The following is a 23,522-nucleotide window of genomic DNA, read 5'->3' as shown; positions in this document are numbered from 1 at the left end:
CCTGTGACCGTCAGTAGCCAACACACCTAGAATGACAGCCTGGGTCCTGAAGGAGAGCTGGGAAGTGCATCGCAGCACTGCACTTACCGCGGGCAATCCCTAACTTCTCCAGCCCTTGGTTTCTACGACTATAAAATGGCAGAAATAATAGTACCTCTCTCACTGGGTTGTTATGAGAACAAATTAATATTCGTAAAGCATCTGGAGCATTGCCTACCACACAGTGAGGCTACATATATGATTGTTAAATAATTAATTGTCCAGTGGAGGTTGTCAGGGACTACGGTTTAACGAATAGGGAAGTTTTATAATTAGTCTATTAACTGTTTCTATGAGGATGGTCACCCTGAAAGTGCTTTGACAGGTTTGAAATCAGTTAATTCTGAAACAGTTTAGAAGTTCTGCATGAAAATCTTAAGCGTTAGTTTGCTAGGAATCTACATGTTAGCAATCATGCAAATATAAAATTTATCTCAGGCTTTATTCAAATGATTACAGATTTTGAATTGCTGGAATGTGAATCAAAGAAGTATTATTTCTGACAGGAGCTGTACTAAATATTTTACATATCTTAACATCTTTTCTTATGCCTCATTCCAACCACCTTAAGAGATAGATACTATACTGTTATTACTTCTAATTACAGATGGGAAACTGAGACTCAGAAGGGTTTGCAAGGCTGGAATTCAAAGCTGACCCCAAAGCCTCGATGCTTAACCACTGTACTCCACTTCCTTCCCTATAAGTAAGTCACCCACATACTCAGCTGTTCTAAGTCTTTGAAATATGTTCGATCTCTTAAGCATTGCACTAAAAAAAAAGTAGCCTGTCAGTGTTATCCTTCACAAAGATTCATAAATAACAACAGCAACATTTTGCAGCTTCTTAATGGAAGACTCAAGCCTCCCATCTCAGATAATAAATAATTAATATCTTGAAATGTTAAGCCTAACTTGTTTTCATAATGAAGATGTCAGCTTGCATGGTATTCTAGAAGCACTATATAAAAAGACACTTTTTCTATTAAATTGCATATTTAGTATGAGGATATGTATCATGGCATCAAAAATACACTCAGCACTTTTCTAATTATAGCTGCTAATCACAGTTTCACCCTTCAAAAAGCTGCTCCTTTAAAAACAGCTTATATATAGTCACTAACCCACTGTCATAGTTACTTGTAGCTCTGCCCAAAGTTAGCCATTGTGTCTGCCAGTTGAGAAACCTAATCAATAAGTGAAGCGCCACTGTGTCTAATGCTCAACTGATGTACCCCCCTTGATAATTCTCTCACTGAGTCTCAACGTTTGAAATAACCTGACTAAGCTCAATTTTTACCAGGCCAGCCTGACATTCAAGGTCGGGTGAAATAGGGTAAAAGAAGACAACAGCATTGCAGATGCTGGAGAATGGCTTGTTTTCAAAACAGAAGATACCACCGTGCTTCTGCACCTTTCAACATCCATTCTTTCCACCCCTTGACACCAATCCCGATTTGTTTAGATAGTAGACTGAGATACCTTGGGCTCAGGAAGGAAAAACACCAACCCCAACCTAGCCCCAGAAGATGCTGATCAAATTCCTTTTAGACAGTGGTTGATCTAAATGTGGGGAGTAATTCAGATCTACCCAATGAGACACAGGGGAAGTCTGCTGGGCAGAACTCCCTTTCCCAAATGTGAAGGCGAAGGCTGGCTAAGAGAAAGCCCTTAGCCTGTCTACCTGCTTCTTCCTGCTTTGATATGATGACTGAAAGTACAACAGTTCTCTTGTGAATAAGAATGAAACAGCAAAGAGAATCACAGAGATGCCAGCCCTGACAGCATCTAGACACTGAACAAAAGCCAGAAGCTGCCTAACCCCAGACTATTTAAGCCAAAGTTAAAATTTTTCAGTTCTTCCAAATACATTGCTGACAGATACTGTGTTCCCACACTTCTCTCCACCTTTTCTCTCTCACTCCTACTTCCCGACATTCTTTCAGCCTCCTTTTACGATGTCAAGGGTAATCTCATTTGCATGTTTCTCAACATTTTTTGATGTCCCATGTTATTCCTATGGGTTGGTTCTGAATGTTGAAACCAATAAATAGTGTTTCCATTATTATGACTGTGGTTAATATTCTAATGTTAGCATGATGGCTATTTTTTTTTAGAATAGCATTTAATAAGAAAATAATAGTAACAACAACAAACAAAGCTACGGGGAGTATTCCCCTCTATGATTTACATGGAAGGAAGTCCACAGAATCCACAAATCTCGTCTCAGCTCAGGGCACTGCGGACATTCTGCAAAGCACAGAGTTAGGCCCTTAGCCAGGTCCAATACGTTCAGACATTTGGTATGATGGCTGTGTTAATATTCTAGTAGAGCCAAGTAGTGGGGTATAATTACTCAATATAATTACACCTGAGCCACTCATAGGAGAATGTCAAGTTCAAGTAAATTCTCTTTTCTTCCATTCCATCAAGAGTTCAAAACAAGTCTACTACATATTTGGAGTATTTACTGCTCATACAGTATTTATTTTTCCTGAAGTTTCTGACTGCTTTTGTTTTCTATTTGGGAAAATAAACACATGCCTTCTTCACCATATCCCCAATGTCTTCCAGATTCTTACTCTAAGAATCTAGTGTATTCTTTTTCTTGATGTCTTCTAACTTCTATTCCAATTGGGACTTGTTTCTTAATTTTTAGACCATGACTTTCTTGTGCAACTTTTCTTTTTCCAGAACTTTCTAATTGCCCTTTTTTTTTCCAATGCCTTTGTCTTACACTCAAGTTTTCCAAGTTTCCAGTCATTTTAACCATTCCATGGAGTACTTTTTTAATGTCCTCTCCCAAAGCCCTCTGTCCTCTCGCATTAGTTTTGATTGGTCTCTAGGCCTGATGTAGATCTGTTATTCTGTTACTTGACTATTCAGTAAGGTTGGATCAATTGCTTTTGGTGACCTTGACTCTTTGTCTCAGTTAAATCCCTCACAGCGAGGTACCTTCTTAAGTAATTTTATAGAAGCAGGGGAACAGAAGATAAACTGTTTGGAATTTGATGATTTCTAAATATTTTATTCTGCCTTACACTTGATTGATGGGCTAGTTGGGTCAAAAATTTTTGGTTTAAAATTATTTTCCTCCAGAGTTTTTAAAAAACATTGCACTAATGTCTTCTAGCCTCCAATTTTGCTGTTGAAAAGCAAAATTGCTGTTGAAAAGAACCTTGGTTTTTATTCCTCTGTATGTGGCCTCTTTTTCTGGACAATTTAAAGATATTCTTTTATTCCTGTGTTCTGAAATTTTTATTCTTGGTAATCTGAACTCCAACAGTGCTATGCACATATATTTTAAATTATTTGTTCAGAGTTGTTCATATTTGTATATGAAGATATGTAACAACCTTCATTTCTGAGAAATTTTCTTTATTATATATTGGTACCCTATACATTTTTTTGGACTATTTTTCTTTTATTTTTGATTCTATATTTTGAAATATCTCACAAGCTTTATCTTCCAACTATTCTTTAATTCTTTAAAGATTTGGAATGGTATTTTAAATTTCCAAGTGTTACCTTTCATTCTTTGATTATTCTATTTTAAATGATCCTGTTCAAATTTTGTACAGGTGTTTTCTCAAATGTAAAACAAATTAGAATGATTTTTCTCAAGTTATCTCCAGTCTTTGAAATGCTTGTTTTCATAGGATTGATCTTTTCTATTAATCTCAGTCTTTCTCAGTAACGCTTAAAGGATTTCTTCAAACATTTTGTGATTCTTATTGTCTATACATATCTACAGGGTGCTTTATGTCTGTGGGTGAGTCTTGTTGACTCTCAGGCCTTGCCTGAGTGTACAGAAAGATAATTATTCATTAATGTCAGATGAGGAGAGTTTTTTTTTTTAACAGGAGCTCCCAATTTTTCCCAAGGCAATTTGTTCTGTTATGTTAGAGAAAAACCCTGTTTTTTTTTTCAACTTAAAGAGCTTGGTATTAGGCTTATTAGCAAGCAGAGGCGGGAAAGGGGATATATATATATATATATATACACACACACACATATACACACACACACACACACACACACACAACCTGTTAATATCCATTCTCAGCCCTCCACTTCCCATTCCCATCCTTGGTCCTACCTGCAACCTCTGGGTCTGAGCCTTTCTGAGATTCTCCTCGTTGTCCACCTATGACCTTAGTGCAGGCTGCGTCACACGTGTTCTAGGCTGCAGCTTCCTACAGTCTGCTTCAGCATCCAAACTTGCATTTACCTTTCATCATTAGAATTTTGTGGGAGTTTCTGGTCTACCTGTGCTACCTTCCGTATATATTTTTTTTATTCCTTTACAATCACTTTAATGGCATTTTAGAGAGGAGAAGTCTTAGTTCACTAATACGCACAAAAGTCAGTTTTACATTAAAATAAAATGATCCTGGACGCAAGATAGGGAGTATATTTTCAACAGGCAAACCTAGAGGAAGAGGCACCAGTGGGAGGCTAGTTCACTAATCCAAGTAACAGATGATGGAGCCTAAACTAATGTAGTGGCCATGAAGATATTTATAAAAAGTTAATTATTTAGATCTACTAAGGAGATAAAATAGAACTAGTGGTTCACTGAATGAATGAAATGAGGAAGAGGCAGGAATTACGGATGACATTTAGGCCTCTGGCTTGAGCAACTATGTGGCTGATGGCATCACTTGTTGACATAGGGAACAAGAGAGAGTATGTTCCGGTGAAATAGGTGGATGGTTCAATTTGGGTATGTTAACACGTGTTATTTAAAGACAAATATTCCAAAATCAGTTGCATATGTAAGTCAGAAGCTCGGGAGAGCAATCTGGGCTGAAGATGCAGTTTTGGTAGTTATCCACACGCTGATGCTATTTACTGCTTACCAATGGTTCTTTTTCATCCCTCCTATTTGCTCCCCTGACCCTCCCCCCTCCACCCCACCACCATTCTGATTATAAATGAAGACTGAACTGAAATTTCCTAGAGGGTTGTAAATATTACATGGAACCCTGGGGAGTCTGTGTTATGTATCTTTTGTGGAGCACCATTCCAGGATTTTAATTTGAATAATTTTTAATAAGTGCTTATACTTAGTTCTTTTGCTTTGAGAATTGATGAAATACATCAGTATCACATAAAGAGTCAAGAAAAATGGCGTTTTCTATTTCACTAACCTTATAAAAGAAGAATAACAATACCATCTTCTCAATAAACCATTTCATTGATCTTAGTGGACATACTTTTTCTTGCTTTGAACCCTTGCATGATAGTACTTCATTAAGACTTGAATAGCTATTCTTACAATTTCTTATTTTACATAATTTGAACATCTATTTTATCCTCCTGCCTAGAGTGATGAAAAGCAATCAGAGGTAGGGACTTGGACTTACTTATATTTGTATTCCCACCAGCACCCAAAGACGTAAAATAACAGGCACTTAATAATTATTTGAAGAGTTGAACAGAAGCACTTGACACTCATAAATGCATAAAGTTACTTTATTTTAAGTATACATTTAATTTTTAAAAATATAAATGCTAAAATATCTCATCTTCTTCATCTCTTAATTCCATAAAAGTCACAATAGAAAGCTTCATAAAACTGTAAAATACTATAATGTTATAGGAATTTTAGGTTTTATATTGGAAAAAAATTATTAGTAATATATTGAAATGTTCTGTACTTTATCATTTTGTTCCACCATGTTGATCTACTTCACTTAAAATAAAAAGATGCATCATTTCTCCAAAGTTAATAAAGACTTAAGAGAATAAAAATAAGAGTATCTGAAAGTGCATATTGATTCTGAAAAGTAATGTGTACAGATATGTACCAGCCATGAAAATGGCTAAAAAGAGGCAACTATTCATTCTCTTCACATTGTAGGACTGGGACAAAGTTACTTATGGCTCTAAAATTTTCACTGGATGACTTTAGCCCTGAGATGCAATATCTGCCTAAGAAACAGAATTCAGGATTTTTGTATGTACCCATAGAGCACAAAGAAATGAGCCAAAAAATAGAACATATCCGAATTCCTGGTCAAAACGTAACTTGAATGGTTAGCATATATCACAGAACTTTTTTATTTCAGGCTGCAATGAAGCTTGATGAAATCATCATCTAAAAACTCCCAAGGCCCAAGCAAAATATCATTTGACTGTATTCAGCCACTTGGTGCCACTGGGCTTCATGCTCATGCTGTGAAGAGGGGATGTGAAATCTCATAAATAAGAAAATCTCAAGTTCCTGCACCAAAATCATTAAGTGGTATGAAAAGGATTGAAGAAAGCTTTGTCCCATCCCCTGAACAATGTCAACCTCTGTAATACAACTCAAATGGTTTTGTTTTTGTTTTTTAAAGATAGTCAGCAGTCAATACATTTCAAGTACTTAACACAGTTTTAAAAAAAGAAGCAAAAACTTGGAAGACAATCATTCTCTGTATTAAACACCAATATATAGCTGATAAAAGATTTACTCTGTGTGTGTTGGTGCATGTGCATAAAAATATATACCAACTGAATTTCTGACAGCAGACAATTGTTTCTCTTTCCCCCTTTCTTTGAGGTGGTGGGAGGCTGACTAGAAAAGGTTTGTTTTCCTACTTCTCTGACTTCCTCCATCCCCCCACCCCACTCTACTGCCTGACTGGACCACAAAATGATTCCAGTTCCCAGTGTGGAACACAAAATGATTAGGATTCCAAGTTGGTCACTGTTTTACATAGTAGAGTGACTTTTTTTCAAGGAAAACAGTGTCTCCAAAAGATTTTCTTTCAAATGCAAAACCATGGGCCTTTCTGCTCTGATAAAGCAGACTCTTGACCTGGTGATGCTTTCCTTCCAATGGTAAGTCTGTACTACCACAGGACTTCTAGTTAACAACTACACTTACTGCTTTACTTCTAACAACTTGAATCTCTTCTCTTTGTATTTACATCAGGAAGAGACACTTGGTAAAAAATTTACTGTTGTATTCTGTGTGTCCAGTTTACAGAGAAACAAAACCACCAAAAATCTGGTTAGTTCTTTGATAGTGTGTAAATTCAGTTAAAACACAGATAATTCGGTGGCTCTGTGTGGACCTCAGGGTTTGTTTGTTTGTTTGGTAACTATCTGTGTTCCTCTGAAAGTAAATGATTTTTAAAATACTACCCTGGGTTCCAAAATATTGAAAAAGTTTGATACTAACTGTTCCTTTAAGCAAATACAAGGTGCCACTCGGCATTCATATCATGAGTATCGACCTTCTGTCACAGAATATGGATCATAAATGAAGGTGCAGGTAGCTTTTAGATATACTCAAAGGCTGAAATACTGAGTTAAGTTGCTTCAGGAGTTCTTTGAAAGGGACAGAGAGGGGCATGAATCCTCAAATACTTGATTCATGATCAGAAAAATAAATTATTCTATCTAGAGCTTTTATAAAAGTGAACAAAAGTGTCTTTAATTTAACAAGATCCTAGGTTAGGCTAAATTTAATATACATGGCTTTTAAACATTTTATTCATGCTCAGGAGAAACAAAGAGAAAAGCTTCATATAGTTTTATATTAAGGTAATGAAAAACTAGATAATACAGAGTAATCATTTTAAGGATAGCTCTAAATACAAACATGATGCCAAAATTTGGCATGTGAGGTTTTAACAAATAACATTCACTTTGCCACCTTCATTTTAATGAAAAAAATTGTAGGTCATTTATGTCTAATTTGTATAAAATTTGAAGTTTTAAGATTATCAGATACTATAAAAGTAACAGTTAATTTAGAACAATACAATTTTTATAATCAAAATTTCAACAGGACAGAATTGTAATTTAATTAATATAAGAACGAGTGGGAGTCAATATGTGCATATTATGAAACCAAAATAAGTGGTTTCGCTCTGCTTCTAGTACTCCTCCAACGACCGTAGTCAGCATATATCACAAATATGGTTACAGGAATCCAAAATTATGGATTCAACATTTAAAATGCTGTTTTTAATGCAGATTCATAATACATAATGCAGCCTATTAAAACACTACATTTAGATAACATGCTAAATTAGGTTAAAGATCTAATTTTCTTTTTTCTAACTTTCAATATGGTACTTTGAAATACACATACACACACGTATATAGACATGTATATTCTATACGCCTCAATCACAAAGAATAATTGCCTTTCAATCTTAAAGACAAGTGTGAGTATTGTTAAAATGTATATATATATACTTCTGCGATCCAACTGCATTCTCATAGACACTTTATAAATGTAAAAATGGTCTATCACAGTCCTATGCATTTTGTATTGTAAATAAGGGCTATTGTATCAGTGATGGTGACTGCTGTCTGGGTAATAAAGTATATTTACCCTCATTTGCATAACAGTAAGTCTCCTGGACCTCTGATGGATTTTTCATATGTGGTTTGGGTTTTATAAAAACTGACACAAGAGGCTAGATAACTTTGCCCTTCGCCTACCATCACTCTGTCTCTTTCTACCCCTGCACATATGTGTACCAGCCACACACAGAGTACATACACAAACACACAAATGTTTTCAAAATGAAAAAAAGTCTAACAATACTGCATAGGACATCAAAATGGTAATACAATCAGCATCTTTGCCCGGATACTACTATTATCAAAACATCAGTTATTCCCACTACAAAGGAGCATCTCCCTCCTCCCCCAACCTCCTTCATAGAACAGTTAAATTTCTCTTAAAGAAAGGGAAAAATGGATGCTTAGAAACATGGTGTTTTTAATCCGATCTAGCCCTCTGGCATACCCTAGAGGTGGTGTATCTGTGTGTGTGTGTGTATGTGTGTGTGTGTGTGTGTGTGTGTATGTTTATGTAAAAATCACATTATATACAATACAATTTTTACAGAAAGCCTGGCAGCTACAAATAAGAGGTAGAACTACTCAAAACTATGTTTCCTGCTGCAGGAAAAAATTCATTTTCTTTACAGTAATTAAAAAAAAGTTTAAAAAATTGACAAAAAATAAGTTGCAGGTTAGACCCCATAATTTAAACAACAAAATCTAGGAAGAAAAATATTCTTCAATGTACTCAACAGATAAGTTCATTAAAGGGTTAAAAAAAGTTGCATAGGAAAAAAGGGACATTCCAGCACTTGCTACAATGATGGCAATAGTTTCTCTAGTGGGAATAAAGTACCTTTAGTTTTTCTTCTTTTGATAACTCTTCAGAGATTAGGGTTTATAAGCAAGAGCAAGTTAGAATAGCAGCACTTTTTCCAGTCCTGGAGAGTGCTATAAGCGAGAAGGGACTGTCTGGAGGTCAAGGTTTGTTCAACCAGACAGAAAGACAAGCCAGTAAGCACAGCTCCAAAGCTCAAGGTGGAAGTTCCTTCAATATTTTAATAAAAGGTGTTATAAAATCCTTAATACTTTTGCCCTCTGCTTAATAAAGGAAAAGGACAGGGTCTGTGTGTGTCTTGAGAGACAGAGGAATTTGGTTGTCAGAGGACGCATTTGAAAGTATAAGAACAAAGAGGGGATTCTTCAGATGCTGTTTTTAAGGAACAGTGCACTACTGTCTTGATTTTACCTATGCAAGAGAGAAGCAGAGAGAGCACTGTATTGTTTGGCCAGTGACCAAAAACCAAAACAAAACAAAAATTAAAAAATAAACAACCAGACAAAAAACAAGAACATAAACAACAAAAACTGTCAGTTGTAAGAAAGACAAACAGGTTACAATGTAGTTTCTGTTCCCTTGCTCCTCCAGAAATAATCATTGTCTTCAGGCTCAAGTTCTATTCTAATTTGAGGCACAACTTTTACTGGAGTTCTAGAAGGACTAGGGAAAAAGAAAAAGGAAAGAAAAAAAAAGTAAGTAAATCAGAATTCCTTTACCATCTGTCAAATGTTTATGCATTGTACAGAAGTCAAATGGGTCCTTCTTTGTTCTCTTTAAATACTTACTTCCTCTTTCTGTATTAAAAACAAACATTTTTTAAATGGGATGAAGTTACCAAATAGAGTTAAGAAATTCAAGTAAAAATTTCATAAGCTCTCACACCTAGATTAGAAAAAAAAAACAATCAAGAAAGAGGACTTCCAGGTGGGTGACACTGTCAGAAGTTGAAAGACAGAAAGACTGACATGAAGAAAATATTCAGAGATTTCACGATTTTGAAAATAAAGGAGGATCTGAAATCTCTAGAGTTGTGTTAAGAGGGAATAAAACTATTGGAGAAGAGCTGCCAGGAAATGCCAGCTATCCTTAAAACAGAGATGATGCTGATATGACAAGAGCTAACACTGATCCTGGGCTTTACCTTAATGATACTGAAAGATTCCATTATTTCTAAGAGTAAGTTGAGTAAGTCTCTTAGAATGTTTTCTACAAGTAAAAGCTGGGATGAGGTCTGGTGACTAGATAATTTATTTAAGATAAATTGTAGAGGATGGAGAACAGGGCGTTCTGCCGATAACCCGCCATTGGTTCCATTTCTGTGGGGTGATCATCCCACAGAATAACGTAAAATACTGGGCTGTCCTTTACCTTGGCATACCGAGTGACTGAAGGAAAGGAATTTTATCAGCATGATGTGTGGCGTTCAAGGAATGTTGGTGATTTTTCCCCTAAAAAAAAAAAAATTTTTTTCAAATCATAAATAATAGTCATTGGTAAAGTATAACATTAGAATGAAAAATTTTTAAATCTTCACAAAAAGGGATGCATCTTTCACAACTGGAAAGAGTAAGAAAGACAAGTTTAGACAATTTCAATAAACACAGTATCAAGCTAAGAATCTAAGTAGTGTGATGAAGTCAAAATCACTCAGTCTCTTTTATTCTAGGTTTTCTAAAATGGGCCAATGTTGTTCTTTTCAGCGAGGGGGCAGGGTAAATCATTCCTAGAGGGTGATAGCACCTACTTAATGTCTAAGACTTGTCCTTGGATTTCCTGCCATGTTCAGCAGTCATAATTTTGTCCTGCTGTTATTCATGCAGGTAAAAAAAAGATTTTGAGAAACTTACTTATACTGCAACTCTACTATCAATTTTGTTCTTTCATGGATTAATATGACACTAGAAAAGATTTTAGAATGATCATTGGTATTTTGCTTAAGTAAATTTCTAATATCACATCCACTAATTTCAATGTATCCTTTTAAAGCGTTTTTGAGAAAATGAAGAACAACTAGCACTAAATAACCAACTTGCCACAGACTTTTTCCAGGAGCCTCAAATTCTAGCTGATGATTTTTTTTTAAGCAGCCTTTAAATTGTACTTAGAAGAGCTGTGCTAGGTTACGATGCCAACGGAAGACATCCTTTCATAGTCTCTTTTTGCTATTTAATGCTCTAGAAATGAAAAATGAAACCAGACAATGGTTTGGGGAGCTTGAACTTACAAAGAAAATATTCAACTAAAGCCCGTTGATAGGATTGAGAAGAAAGTAGCCTCAGTCACAAGTTACAGGCTACAGATTGGACACCAAAGGTGAGATTTCCTTAATTCTCTTTTCTTTAAACCAGCCTCCAAGATGGCCCCCAATGCACCCCGCCTTCTGGTATTCATGTCCTTATATAATTTCTCCTCACACTGTACCAGGGTTGGTTTGTGTGACCAATAGAATATGGCAGAGGAGATGGTATATGACTCCTGAGATTTGGTTATAAAAGACTGCAGTTTCTGTCTTGGTTTCTTCTCTGTTATCACTGGCAGCCATGTCATGGGCAGCCCTAAGAGATGCCCATGAGCCAAGGAACTAAAATCTCCTGCCAACTGCCTTGTGCTTGAGCTGGGAAGCAGATCCCCAGTTTCCGTCAAGTCTTCAGACTCAGCTCCAGCTAAGAGCTTGACTGCAATCTCACGAGAGCCCTTGAGCCAGAATCAACCCAAATCAGCAGCTCCTAAATTCCTGAACATCAGGAACTGTGGGAGGAGATACAGGTTTGTTGTTTTAAGCTGCTGAGTTTTGTGGTAACTTGTTACACACCAATAGATAACTAAAATACCCATTTTTTCATAAATAGTCATTCATTTCAAACTTTTCTTGGTAACATCTTACTGAAGTTGAAGTAGCACTATCAAACAGAAATTAAAGTACTTCAACTGTCTTTTCCTATAACAAATCAGTATACTTTGAAGTGCATCTGGATCTAAAAGAATATGTTTTCTTCAAATGAGAACTCAAAGTAAAGTAGTTTGGAGGCACTTGCTGCTTGCTATTGGAAAAGCTTGAGATATTCACTAATGTTACTACAGAGGTTTTCACCCTTTTCAAATGGCCTGTTAACTCAATTACAAAAGAAAAGATGACAGGTCAAAAACCATTATACCTTAGCCACCAGGCTATTACCCCAGAAAGACCAGTGCAGTTACAAAGATAATTTTGAAACAGCAGAAAGGGAATGAAGAAATTAGGAAGAAAATGCAAATATCTTATAAGCTATACCCAAAGAGCGGTTGTTAATATTTTACGATTGCCAATTTAATTGAAAATAACAATTATTCCAAATTCTCAGTATTAACAATTGATTCATTGATCTTTGAGAGACCCATTATGCAATTTCTCTTTTGAGCTGATTTGGTCATTGGTGGAAGCCTAAGGAAGACAAACAGTAACAGACAGTGATGTAGTACTAGAAGCTGCCATTCTACACACCAGCAGAAAAAAAAGGGAAATCAATTAAAAACATGGTGACGAATTTAGCAATTCAAAGAAACCGGCGATAACTTGGATCAGAGAAAAGATGACCAAATAAAAACTTAAATGGTTATGGATAAAAGAAAAAGGTAAGGAGTGAAGGTCAAGGAATGTAAAAATGAAGTTTCATAATAATTAATGTAAATCTTCACATAGAAAAAAAAGAAAGAAAACAGAGGAAAAGTTAATGAAGATGATAGTCCTAAAGTTTTTTCTCTGTAAGTGCAAATCATATTCAAGCTGGCATGCAAGAGGTTAGTTCTACTCACTGTCAGAAGGTTTGCTATCACTTAGGAAAGGCTGCTGTTCCATGATGTCCATTGGAATTTTAATACTTGGAACTTTTTCTGAGTATGGGCAGTCAGACTGTGAAAGAAATTTATAACAGTTTTTAGAAAGCTTTTACTATACAGACCTCCCTACCGCCCAGTATTGATTAAACCTAGCATACTGTCATTTACATTGTACTAAGGAGAACAGCCTTAGGTATAATCACTTCTCCTTTGCTGACTTTTCAAGTTTTATGGCATCTGCCCCTCACATTTGTTTTCCTCTCTTCTGAGTTAAGGGGATTAAGTCAATTAAAACTAGAACCACACCAAACGGAGATCACTACAAATTAAACAACTGTAAAGCTTTCCATAAGCTGGATTTACAATCAAATATTTATGGGGGTTAGTTGTATGTGTGTGTGAAGCAAATAATCTCAAGCGTGAAAGACTATAATTTAGGAGACTTCCTAAACTATAATATGGTCTTGAAATTTTTGTTTCCTTTATGCTTTCTGATTCCACCTCCAGGAATATGATGACTTATCTTTCCTTCCAAGACAGGTAAGAAGACTTTTTCTAATATCCACTCACAAGGGGTCATTTACATAGACTTGAAAATAAACCCTCTCCCTTACTCTAATATTCCATCAGAACTATTTTGTAGTTTAAGGCTCATCTCAATTTGCTTATACCAAATATATTTGGAAACTTAGCAAAACATGAGAAAATAAAGTCAAAAGGAAGGTGCCTATGATGGCCAGATAGGCAGAGAAGAATCACAACCAAAATAAAATGATAAAACCAGGCAGCTAATCATGAAGCTTCTTAAAGAACAGAACACCTAAGCCAAAACTGTAACAGATTTCCACAGGATTATCACTTTACTGTTTGTTAGAATTCATTATATTGAATCCATGTCTATGCCTGGACTCAAAAGATGGAATTCATCTCTTAACTGAAAGTACCAAGGAGATGATGACCTTTAGCTGAAAGGGAAAAAATAGGAACTAGGGGTGAAAGGAAGTAAGAAAAAAATGAATCTTAACATAGAGCTACTATGCACATTGAAAATTTCTTTATGATGAATCTAAAGAGGGTCATGAGCCACAATATTCTTTTCAAAGATTAAAATATTGTACTTCACTTGAAAAAAAAATGAAGATGCCATGTGCCCCTACCTTTGTAAGAATGTCAAGGACAAGTTTTATTACAGTATTTCAAAGTTTCCCCCGATAATAGCATTTATAGATGAACAGGTTGGCAGCCAACCCTTAATCATAGCCTACTGGGAGGGTTCAAAAATGACTGAGCAGCTCAAAATATTGGCAAGCCATAATTTTCACTAATTCTGCTCACAAATATTAGAGTTGGAACTCCCATGCCCTCGTGTGGCTCCCTACATCCATGGATCCCACACCACACGATGCCCAGGTGAACATCAGGACAGCTACATTTCAAATGGAGAACCCCAAATAATGGCCTCAACACACAGAACGTATTACACAGATATACTCTGGCTGGATTCACTGTCTAGGATAAATATATGTTTGTTTGCTTGTTTGTTTTGGTGGGGTCGGGGGAAGAAGAGAAAGAGGAAAAGAAGAAAACAAGTATCACACATTATCTTCAAGAAATCTGTTGGAAATATGGATTCAAAATGATAAATATTATTAATATAAGAATAGCATTATTTAAATAAAATATGATTTGTTGAAAATCAAATCTAAGACTTAGAAGACCTTCTCAGGAGCTCATTTGATCCAACTTCTGACACTAGAGAGCACTAAATTTAAAACATTCTTAAAAGTGGATATTTTATTACTATTTTTTTCTTAAAAGCCATTAGAGAAGAGGATTCCATAATATTATTTCATACATTTGTAATGTATAATGAATTTTAAGTTTGATGTCCATGTACATAAACTGAGGTACTTGTTTTGAAAATTCAAGATGAAATACTGCTTTAATTATCTCAGTATTTCTGGCAGGTTTTTTTTTTTTTGTCTAGAGTAGCCTAGAAATTTATTTCAAATTTTGATTTCTATTCAATGTGTAAATGCATCGTTCTTTTTAATACTGCATCTTAATCTGTTCTGCAGTTTAAGCACATTCTCTCTTTTTCTGTCATCATTGCAAACAGAAAATCTATATACATGTTCTCATTGACGATGGATGGTGACAGTCACAAAAGCTCCCTCAGACTCTTTTTCTCTTTAGCTAAATGTGCCTCATATATTTAGCCTTTTCTTATTGGATCAATTTATCTGAAATCCAATTTTGTCTGTTGCCTCCCTTCACTGTACTGTTTCCAAGTTCTCCAAAAATAATACAATCAGACAGCCTGACCAATCGAAAATAACCAGACAGGCCTGGATGAGAGTTTTGCCTTTGCCAATATGTGTACACTTAGAAAAATGACTTAACATTTCTCAGTCTAAATTTCCCCGTCTGTAAAACAGGAACAAAAATATACTATAAAGAGCTGCTTTAGCAATTAAGAACAAGGTATGCCTGATCCATCAAAATGATCAAGTACAGAGCAGACACCAAAAATTAACCAGACTCCTATGTTAGAATGAGATACTGGGGATTCCACTAGAATGGGGATACTGCATTGTGTAAAATCTAGAACAAACCTACAAATCTTCATATAGAAGGTGTCATTTTGGCTGTCCTTTCAAAAGGCTACTGAGATAAGCTATTGGGGTGTTTGTGTGTGTGTGTTAAAGAAAAGTAAATCCCAGATTTTCTCTTAGCACTGATCACAGACCCCTACTGAAACACCAAGATTTCTGTGAAATGGCTTCCTAAAAAGTGGACATTTTATTTCTCAACTTAGTCATACGATTGCAAGAGGATCACCTAAATTATGACACTGACTGCTACAATTATGTAGAAAGACCCCAAATTCCAATTTCCGCTCCTTTTTATTGAAAGGTTACAGAGAAGTGATCTCAAATCATGTCAAATCCCAATGCAAGGATAAGTACAATAGCAGAGAACTTTGGTTGAGAGCCCACTCAAATAGATACACATATCACAGGAGGTGAGGTCACCAGCATTTGTCCACATTAGGCTTAAAATTATGTAAAACTGAGTTATTATCTCAAATTTAAATCCTGGATTATCAATAATAAACCCAATACATTTTATAGCATTACGAAGCAAGCTTCCTTTTTATGTACGAGATCAGAGATTGAAGTTTTTTAGATATGGTGGGCTTTGTTTTTTTAGAAGTCATTATATCATTATCAGTGTATTCAGAGTTACAGAAGGACTTCAGAAAATACTTTAAAAAAAAAAATAAAGAGAGAAAATAAAGGGCAAAGGAAGGTGAAAAGTGACAAGTAGCATGACCAGGTAAACATCCTTGAAATTCAGTCATACATCGCACACAAGGGTTAAAAGAATACCATTTTCACATTCGTTTAACTAACTTTGGAATTTTACTTCGGAATTTTAGAAAGCTCCTTACATCGTCATTGTCACTGTCCAGACTTCCCTTCTTCTTTTTCTTTTTCTTCTCATCCTCCTTCTTTTTCTTATCCTTTTCTGGAATGACATCATCGAGGAAGCTGAGGTCGTGCTGGGAGAAGAGGTAGTCCATGCCTTTTCTGACAGCTACAAGTGCCAAGATCTGGAAGAATAAATATAAAAAGTAGGAAAGAACCCATGTCAGAATAAGAAGTCAGACTGAGTATTAATACTGCCCTAGCGAAGTCAGTAGAAACCTATTTTGTACAAGTCTAGAGTATTACAGAACTCATCTTGCTTGTATGGACTTACATTAAGTAGACCATAAACATCTGCTTCATGGAGAAAGTTGGTTCATAGAAGTCTTACTTTAACTCACTGTATTTTGTTCACTGTACTGTATGATCCCTCCATTTGGAATTTCCATATGAAAAGATTATTTTTTAAACCATTTTCTTCCATGTCAGATTTTTAATAAAATAACTAAAAGTTTCAAGGGAAAAAACAGCCTGTGTATGATTGCTAATTATTCAAAATTAAAACATTACACAGGTTTTTGAAAGTCAAGAAAAACTGTACAACGCATAGTACACTGAGACATCTTCAAAGTATTAATAATGAGATAGTATTTGAGTTTCCACAGACTATTTAATCTGCTGGGGCAACTTCAATCACCACTATTAATTGAATACTTATCTTGAGTCAGACGCTGTGCTAAACTCTTAGACAATATTTTCTCATTTATTCCCACAACAAACCTGAAAGGTAGATGTTAGTATCTATCCAAGAGCGGAGGAAACTAAAGCTTAGTGACATAAGTTAAGTTATCCAAGACCACAAAGCCAGATAAAGGAAGAATACAAAGGGTCCCAGTTTTCTAACTCTAACCCCAGTATTCTTGAACTCTGTATCTTTGATTTTATGAACTGCTCTTGAAGGTTGAAAGACATCTTAAAGATGTCTTTGCTCAACAGTAAAATTAGTATGCAGTAGGACTCAGAAGTCCTGGCCCTGCCTCAAATTAACAGTTGTCTTTATCCATATTATGCTCTATGTCAGCCTCTTCATCTCTTAGAGAAATGAATAACATCTGACCTATTGATATTACATGATTGTTTTATGATCAAATAAAAGCTCTGAAAGATGAAAAATACTTTATAAAGGTAAAATATTTTTTATTATTATTTAGCACAAGCAATAAGTGATTTACTGGATATATTTCAAATTTATCCAGGTCTAACTTTGTTTTTCCTGGCTTTAGCAAAACTAATACATGGGTAGATTATATTAATAGGCAGATGGAAGTCTTTTCTCATACTCAGTGTGTTTTCCAGTAAGTTAATAGAGTTCTTTTTCAAAAGCAAAACATAAGGGATCATCAAGAGTAAAAATCTGACTCCACAAATACCGTTAATATTTGACACCATTTTTTTCTGCTTTCCTGGAGGAAAAAACAATTACAAACAACCAGTATACATAAAATAAAATAATAATTCTGGCTAAGAGTAAGAAAATTTTTGTAAAAAAATAAAATATGGTTTGTATATTAAAGTTCTACTTCCAAAGCTACAGGGGAGACAGAGCCAGACCTGAGGATGGCTTTGTGACTTGTTTCAAGCATATGCATGTGCATTTTCTTGCAAGAAATGTAAGGCTTCAGTAAAATTTCAATGATTATTCAAAAAATAAAGTCTTAATTAAAAAGAAAAAATAAATAAAAATAAAGCTACCATAGCATTATTTCACACACACAAATTCAATGATGAAGCCAAATACAGAGCTATTGTTTCCTTTTGCCCTTCTTTCACTTGTGATTCAGAGCGGAATGTTAGTTGTTTCACCTTCTTTCTCATCATAACATGGCAAGGAGAGACAGCCCAGACTTATCCTTAAACTTAGCATGATACAAAGGAGAAGAACTGCAAAAACTAAGCTTCTCGCTCCATTTCTTCTATTCGCTGGATGATCTCTCATAAGTTGCCAAACTGGTCCTCTATTATTTGGCCTGAAATGTGCTGTACTCTGTTATTTAGACAAATCCCAATGTACAGCAGTATTTTAAAAATAACTAACGTTACGTGCACTTGTGTCTACCATGTGTCAGGCATTGTGCTATATACTTTATATTCATTATTGATGCTCAGAATGAAAACAAAGATGCCGTTCTCATTTTACTGATGAGTTAATGGGAGCTCAGGGAAGTTCACTGATCAGCACGAACCAGAGCCAGTATCTGAAACTCAGCTGTCTGACTCCAAGGTCCAGCCTAGACAACCACAGACCTGGCAACCTTAAATTACACCCAATCAAACCGATTAGGTCAAAGCTGGAAAAAAACTGGGAGCACCCATAAAAGACACATGTGTCATCAATATTACAATAACCACATGATACTGGTGTGACCTCATGGGTAGGTTCAATTAAAACCATCCGTACCATGACTGGGAAAATGATAGCAGCCACGGTTGACTTGAGGATCCAGAGCAGGGCTAGACAGAGCACCTGCAGGAAAGTGAACAGGTGGACTCTGCGCAGGGGGACATGGCGCAGGTAGATAAAGTCAGGCTGATGCTTCAGGGGCATCAGCAGCAGCTTCAGACGATCCATGAACTGGGGGAAGAAAGGGAAAGAGAGGACAAGTCCATTACTTCAAGAGCTGCAGCACCAAGTCACTTCTTCATGTCTAACTAACCACTAGTGATTTATATTCTACAATCTAGGCAAGCAAGGTCCTGGTTAGAGGACACTGGTCAGGGAGTGCAGAAATACAGTCTAACACAGTAAGACGTAGTATGAGTCTTCCAACTTCTGTTATTACTTTGCAGGAATATTATGCAGCTATATGAGATAAAGTGGCCACCAAAGAATAAAGTTTCAAAGCCAAATATAAAATAAAGATGCTCATCTCCTACATTCTACTTGTATTGTCTGCATCTTAGGAGAGAAGATCTTGTGCCTATTCTAGTAATAATATGCTGAAGGAAGACATCAAACTCATGTATCTAACTGTGCCTCAGCTGTCTTATCTGAAAAGAAGAGGAGATGCTATGTATCATATATATTTCAATAATGTTTCAAGGATATAAAGGAACTATCTGACTTGAAAATGGGAATGCATTGGTATTTTCATAAATTCCACATTATTTATCTATGGCATACCTTAACTAATACATTTAGCAATGAATTAGCATTTCTTTTCAGAGAAAAGCCACATGAACATTGCAGTGACTTTCACAGCGTCAACAACTAGATACCTGATCTAGGAGAGGCTATTACACTGTCATGTATAAACAGGTACTAAAATGACTACTGAGCGCCTATGTGCCAGGTGCTGTGCTTCAAAGAATAACCGCTGAGTTTACATCAATGCTGATGATAAGGATGATACTTAAGTACCTATCATAGGAACTTTCAGATGTAAGATGCTCATTAAATAGCTGTTGAATTGAATAATTATGTAATAAGAACTCTGAAATAATATCTCTACTTTCTTGCTGGAGGGAAGAGAAAAATGTAAAAGTAAATAGACTATCACAATCTTCTCTGGAGTGATTTCCTATCTAAAGAGTTTTCTTTCTTCCTCCAGAGCTATTTGTGACTGGTAGAAGCATTCCCATTTATAAAGACTGGAGTAACAAAATTTTTTGCTAACTCAGATCTTGCCAAAAAGGTCTAAAAGAAGAGTCAAGAGAAAAGTAAAGAGAAAAGGTGATAGGGCAACACCATGGCAGAATTTAAGAAATCCACTAGCTGTCCCTTCAGCAAGGGATTTTTCCCCCATTGTTATGGAATCGCTGATTTTTTCCCCTTCTATTTAATTTAATAAACATGTATGAAGCTCCAACCATCTATTACACACCTAGAACACATAAAATCAAACTTCTGATCTAGACAGACTTATTTAGGCCAAACAAAAATAAGAACTATTAATTTGGGGACCATATTTGTTTCATATTTTTCTATTTAAAGTAATAAAGAATATTTAAAATGTCAGGTAAAAATATTTTTACACATTTATACTTCCCAAAAGTTTCATGGGCACAAATAAGCCCACATTCACAGTCCTCTAGTCCCATCTATGAAAAACCACCTTGTATTTTGTAATAAATATCCAAATGGTGAAAAACTCTACTCAATGGACCTAAACAAGGAAAAATAAAATAGCCTTTTCTCTTTTTGAGGGTCTGGCCAGTTGCCCAGCTCCATCTGACTCTAAAACCAAATTAATCTAAATTCAATAAATGAAAGCAAGGACTATTACAAAGGGGTTTAAATAAATTCTTATGATGTTCACAGAACATGCAGTCTTTTCCCATTAAAACATCACTAAGTGCTAAATAAGGCTACAGTTAACAAGGTGCCAGAAAGCAGCAGCAGTACTTCCAGTTTCCTGGTGCCAATTAAATTAAACCTCAATTGAAAGACAAAGTCCCTTACAAAGTTTCCCCTAATGATTTTTTAAAAGAGGGCCAGTTTTATCCAAGATGTGACAGCTGAAGTTTTTGACGAAAGTAGCACATTAACCACATTGACTTGATTCTTTTATTGGTGCAAAACTTTTGATCAATGATCTCAGCCATGCGAAAAGCACATCAAACAAGAATAGTCTGTTCTTAGTATAAGGTAAAGGCAAATGGATAAATAGTATCTCGAGCACACTGAAAGGTTAGATTTCCATCGAAGGAAGGAAGGAAGGAAGGGAGGGAGGGAGGGAGGGAGGGAGGGAGGGAGGGAGGAAGGTCAGAGATAGCTCTCTCACTTTCCTAGTCAAATGGCTTCTAACAGCTTATTTCAAGAATGGGTATGTATGATAACATTTTTTAACACAAGCTAACTCTGTTAATTAAATCAGGAACACAGGTGAATGGTGGAGAAAGTAGAAAATAAATGCATTTTAAAAACTCAGCAGTTAAGGATTAGCACTTTTCTTCAATGATCTATTATTGGACTGTTTTTAATACTACTAGAAAAATATGACTCTGCTGAGATTGTTATGGAAAACTTACCTGCACACCATTAAGAGATGCTACCCCCATATACAGGAACACGCCATAGAGTACAGGCATGGGAATAAACTAGGATGGAAAAAAATTGGAGAAAGGTTAAAAACAATAATAATAAAAACAGTAAGAGAGAGCGATAGTTTAAATAAAGGCTAAATCTGAGACTAAAAGATTGGACTTAATAACACAGTGACCACACTGATCAGTGTGCTTAACTCATCATTGATAAACTTCTAAACTCTTTGTACCAGAAAGCAACAAAGGAGGGTGAAGGAGACTCAATTTTCATTTGATTCTTGTTTGCATTTTTTTAACAATTAGAATGCATGACCTTAAAAATAACTTTTTAATGGAAAAAAAAGTCTCTGTTATCCTTTCCCCTTAAAAGGAATGACCATGTAAACTAGATGCATGCATGGACGGTGAAGCAGAAAGAGAGGTAGAGGGTTGCCCCACTCCGGAGACCAAAGTTCTTTCCCAATAGTCTGTTGACTTTTCTCTAAATAATTTTCACCAAATGATCTATCAGCTCGGTGTATAAATGCCTCTTTCAATTAAGTAAACATCAAACAACTGTCCCCTTTCTTCCTCTTAGGAATATTAAGAGGACTAATTAATGAGAACACTGCTTGAAAGAAGCATGGAGCATCTGGAAGCAATTAATTACACACACGGATTAATACACATCTTTAAAAATGGAATTAATACATTTCATGCATTAATTAGCAAGAGTCTTGTACACTAGTGTGAAGTGTTTTAACAATGGGAAGTTCCAAGATTATGTTCCTAAGTTTCATCTATTCCTAGACCTTTGAAATGTCTCTAGTACTGTGGAAACCAAGCAAATCAGGGATGACTCTGTTTCTGGAAGTCTTCTATCTGATCAACAATAAAAAAAAGGGTTCTCAAGCTTGGATTTTGAAAAGAAGTTCAAGTTCAGGAGTTTTCAAAGCTCAAATACTAAAACCACAATCAATTAAGTCCAATCTTACCAAATCTGCACAAAGGAGACTACTGTAGCCAGAAAACAGTATAACTTTAGGGTAATTTTTAAAGAACTATCACATGTATTAAGAAATTGAAGCACAATTTCTATCAGCCTTTCCTTGTGATCACCTCAAACAGTTCTGTATCTGAGACCCTTTGGCTACTACTAGAGAAACAGTAAATTCCAAAACGGGTCACAACTGCCTCTAATTGTTATTGGTTAGCTGTAAAAATTGTTAAACATATATGGAATAAATGTACTTATTTATATAAAACACTGCATGCTTCTTCTAAAAAAGACTAACAATTTTAACATAGTTAATTTGATCTTGAGCTCAGAAAAAAAACAGATGAGATTGAATGTTGAAGGTGGTGGGAGGGACCGTGTGAGTGGCAGGGAAGCCGTGTGGGCTGTAATACCCAACAGTCACCACAAAGAGGTGAACACATTACATTCAAGCCACTTACCCTGGGACATGTGCCTTTATTTCCTTTAAGAACGTGCGTGTTTCCATTCCCTATGATGCCTCCGTACAAATTTACCAGAAAATACAATAGGAAACTAACAAAAAGATCCTTTCATAGTTTTGACTTATTTCTTAATTTTTAAAACATCTTCTATAGACGAGGCCACTTCTATTCTTCCTTAATATATGAAGATTTCTTATCATGTCATTTCTAATTTCTTGGGAAGAAATGAAAGGTGGAAGGGGAAAAAAGAAGTATAGAGCTCATGGAAAACTAGTTAGAAATCCTGCAGTCGTTATTTTTTAATTTGAGTGTTTTTCTGACTTGAAAGAAAGTAATCACATAGATGATCTTGGGCCTTAGTCCAACCCCTCACCTAAGCTTAGTTATGTATTTTCTCAAATGTAGTTCTAATGCCAGAGTGAAGGCAACTTGTGCCTTGGTGCCTAGGTCTGTTCTCTCTGAACGGATGATGACAGGTTATTTGCCAAACCTACCACAAAATAAAATCAGAAGGTAGCATTAACTCAGAATGGGGATTGGGTAGGAGAACAGATTTAGATATGATACTGTTTTTAAAAAATTATTCTTTGGTGAAAATAGTACATATAAAGAAGGCTA

At 35.6% G+C, this 23,522-nt stretch overlaps 1 protein-coding gene across 2 annotated transcripts in view; it reads right to left on the bottom strand.

The window, feature by feature from the left end:
- Positions 1-9,766: 9,766 nt before the first annotated feature.
- SLC4A4 (solute carrier family 4 member 4) overlaps positions 9,767-23,522 on the bottom strand; it is a 345,525-nt gene continuing 331,769 nt past the window's right edge. For both annotated transcript variants that reach the window (XM_061192359.1, XM_061192360.1), the window contains exons 21-26: positions 21,450-21,518; positions 18,880-19,053; positions 16,445-16,606; positions 12,967-13,063; positions 10,543-10,622; positions 9,767-9,834 (exon numbers count right to left, since the gene is read on the bottom strand). In XM_061192359.1, coding sequence (XP_061048342.1) covers positions 10,579-10,622; positions 12,967-13,063; positions 16,445-16,606; positions 18,880-19,053; positions 21,450-21,518 — 546 coding nt within the window. In that variant the 3' untranslated portion in view covers positions 9,767-9,834; positions 10,543-10,578. The remainder of the gene's footprint in view (positions 9,835-10,542; positions 10,623-12,966; positions 13,064-16,444; positions 16,607-18,879; positions 19,054-21,449; positions 21,519-23,522) is intronic.

The sequence above is a fragment of the Eubalaena glacialis genome, chromosome 5, assembly GCF_028564815.1.
Source record: "Eubalaena glacialis isolate mEubGla1 chromosome 5, mEubGla1.1.hap2.+ XY, whole genome shotgun sequence".
Classification (NCBI taxonomy): Eukaryota; Metazoa; Chordata; class Mammalia; order Artiodactyla; family Balaenidae; genus Eubalaena; species Eubalaena glacialis.
Note: the sequence above shows the minus strand (reverse complement) of the source record. Positions and strands in the feature narration are given on the sequence as shown.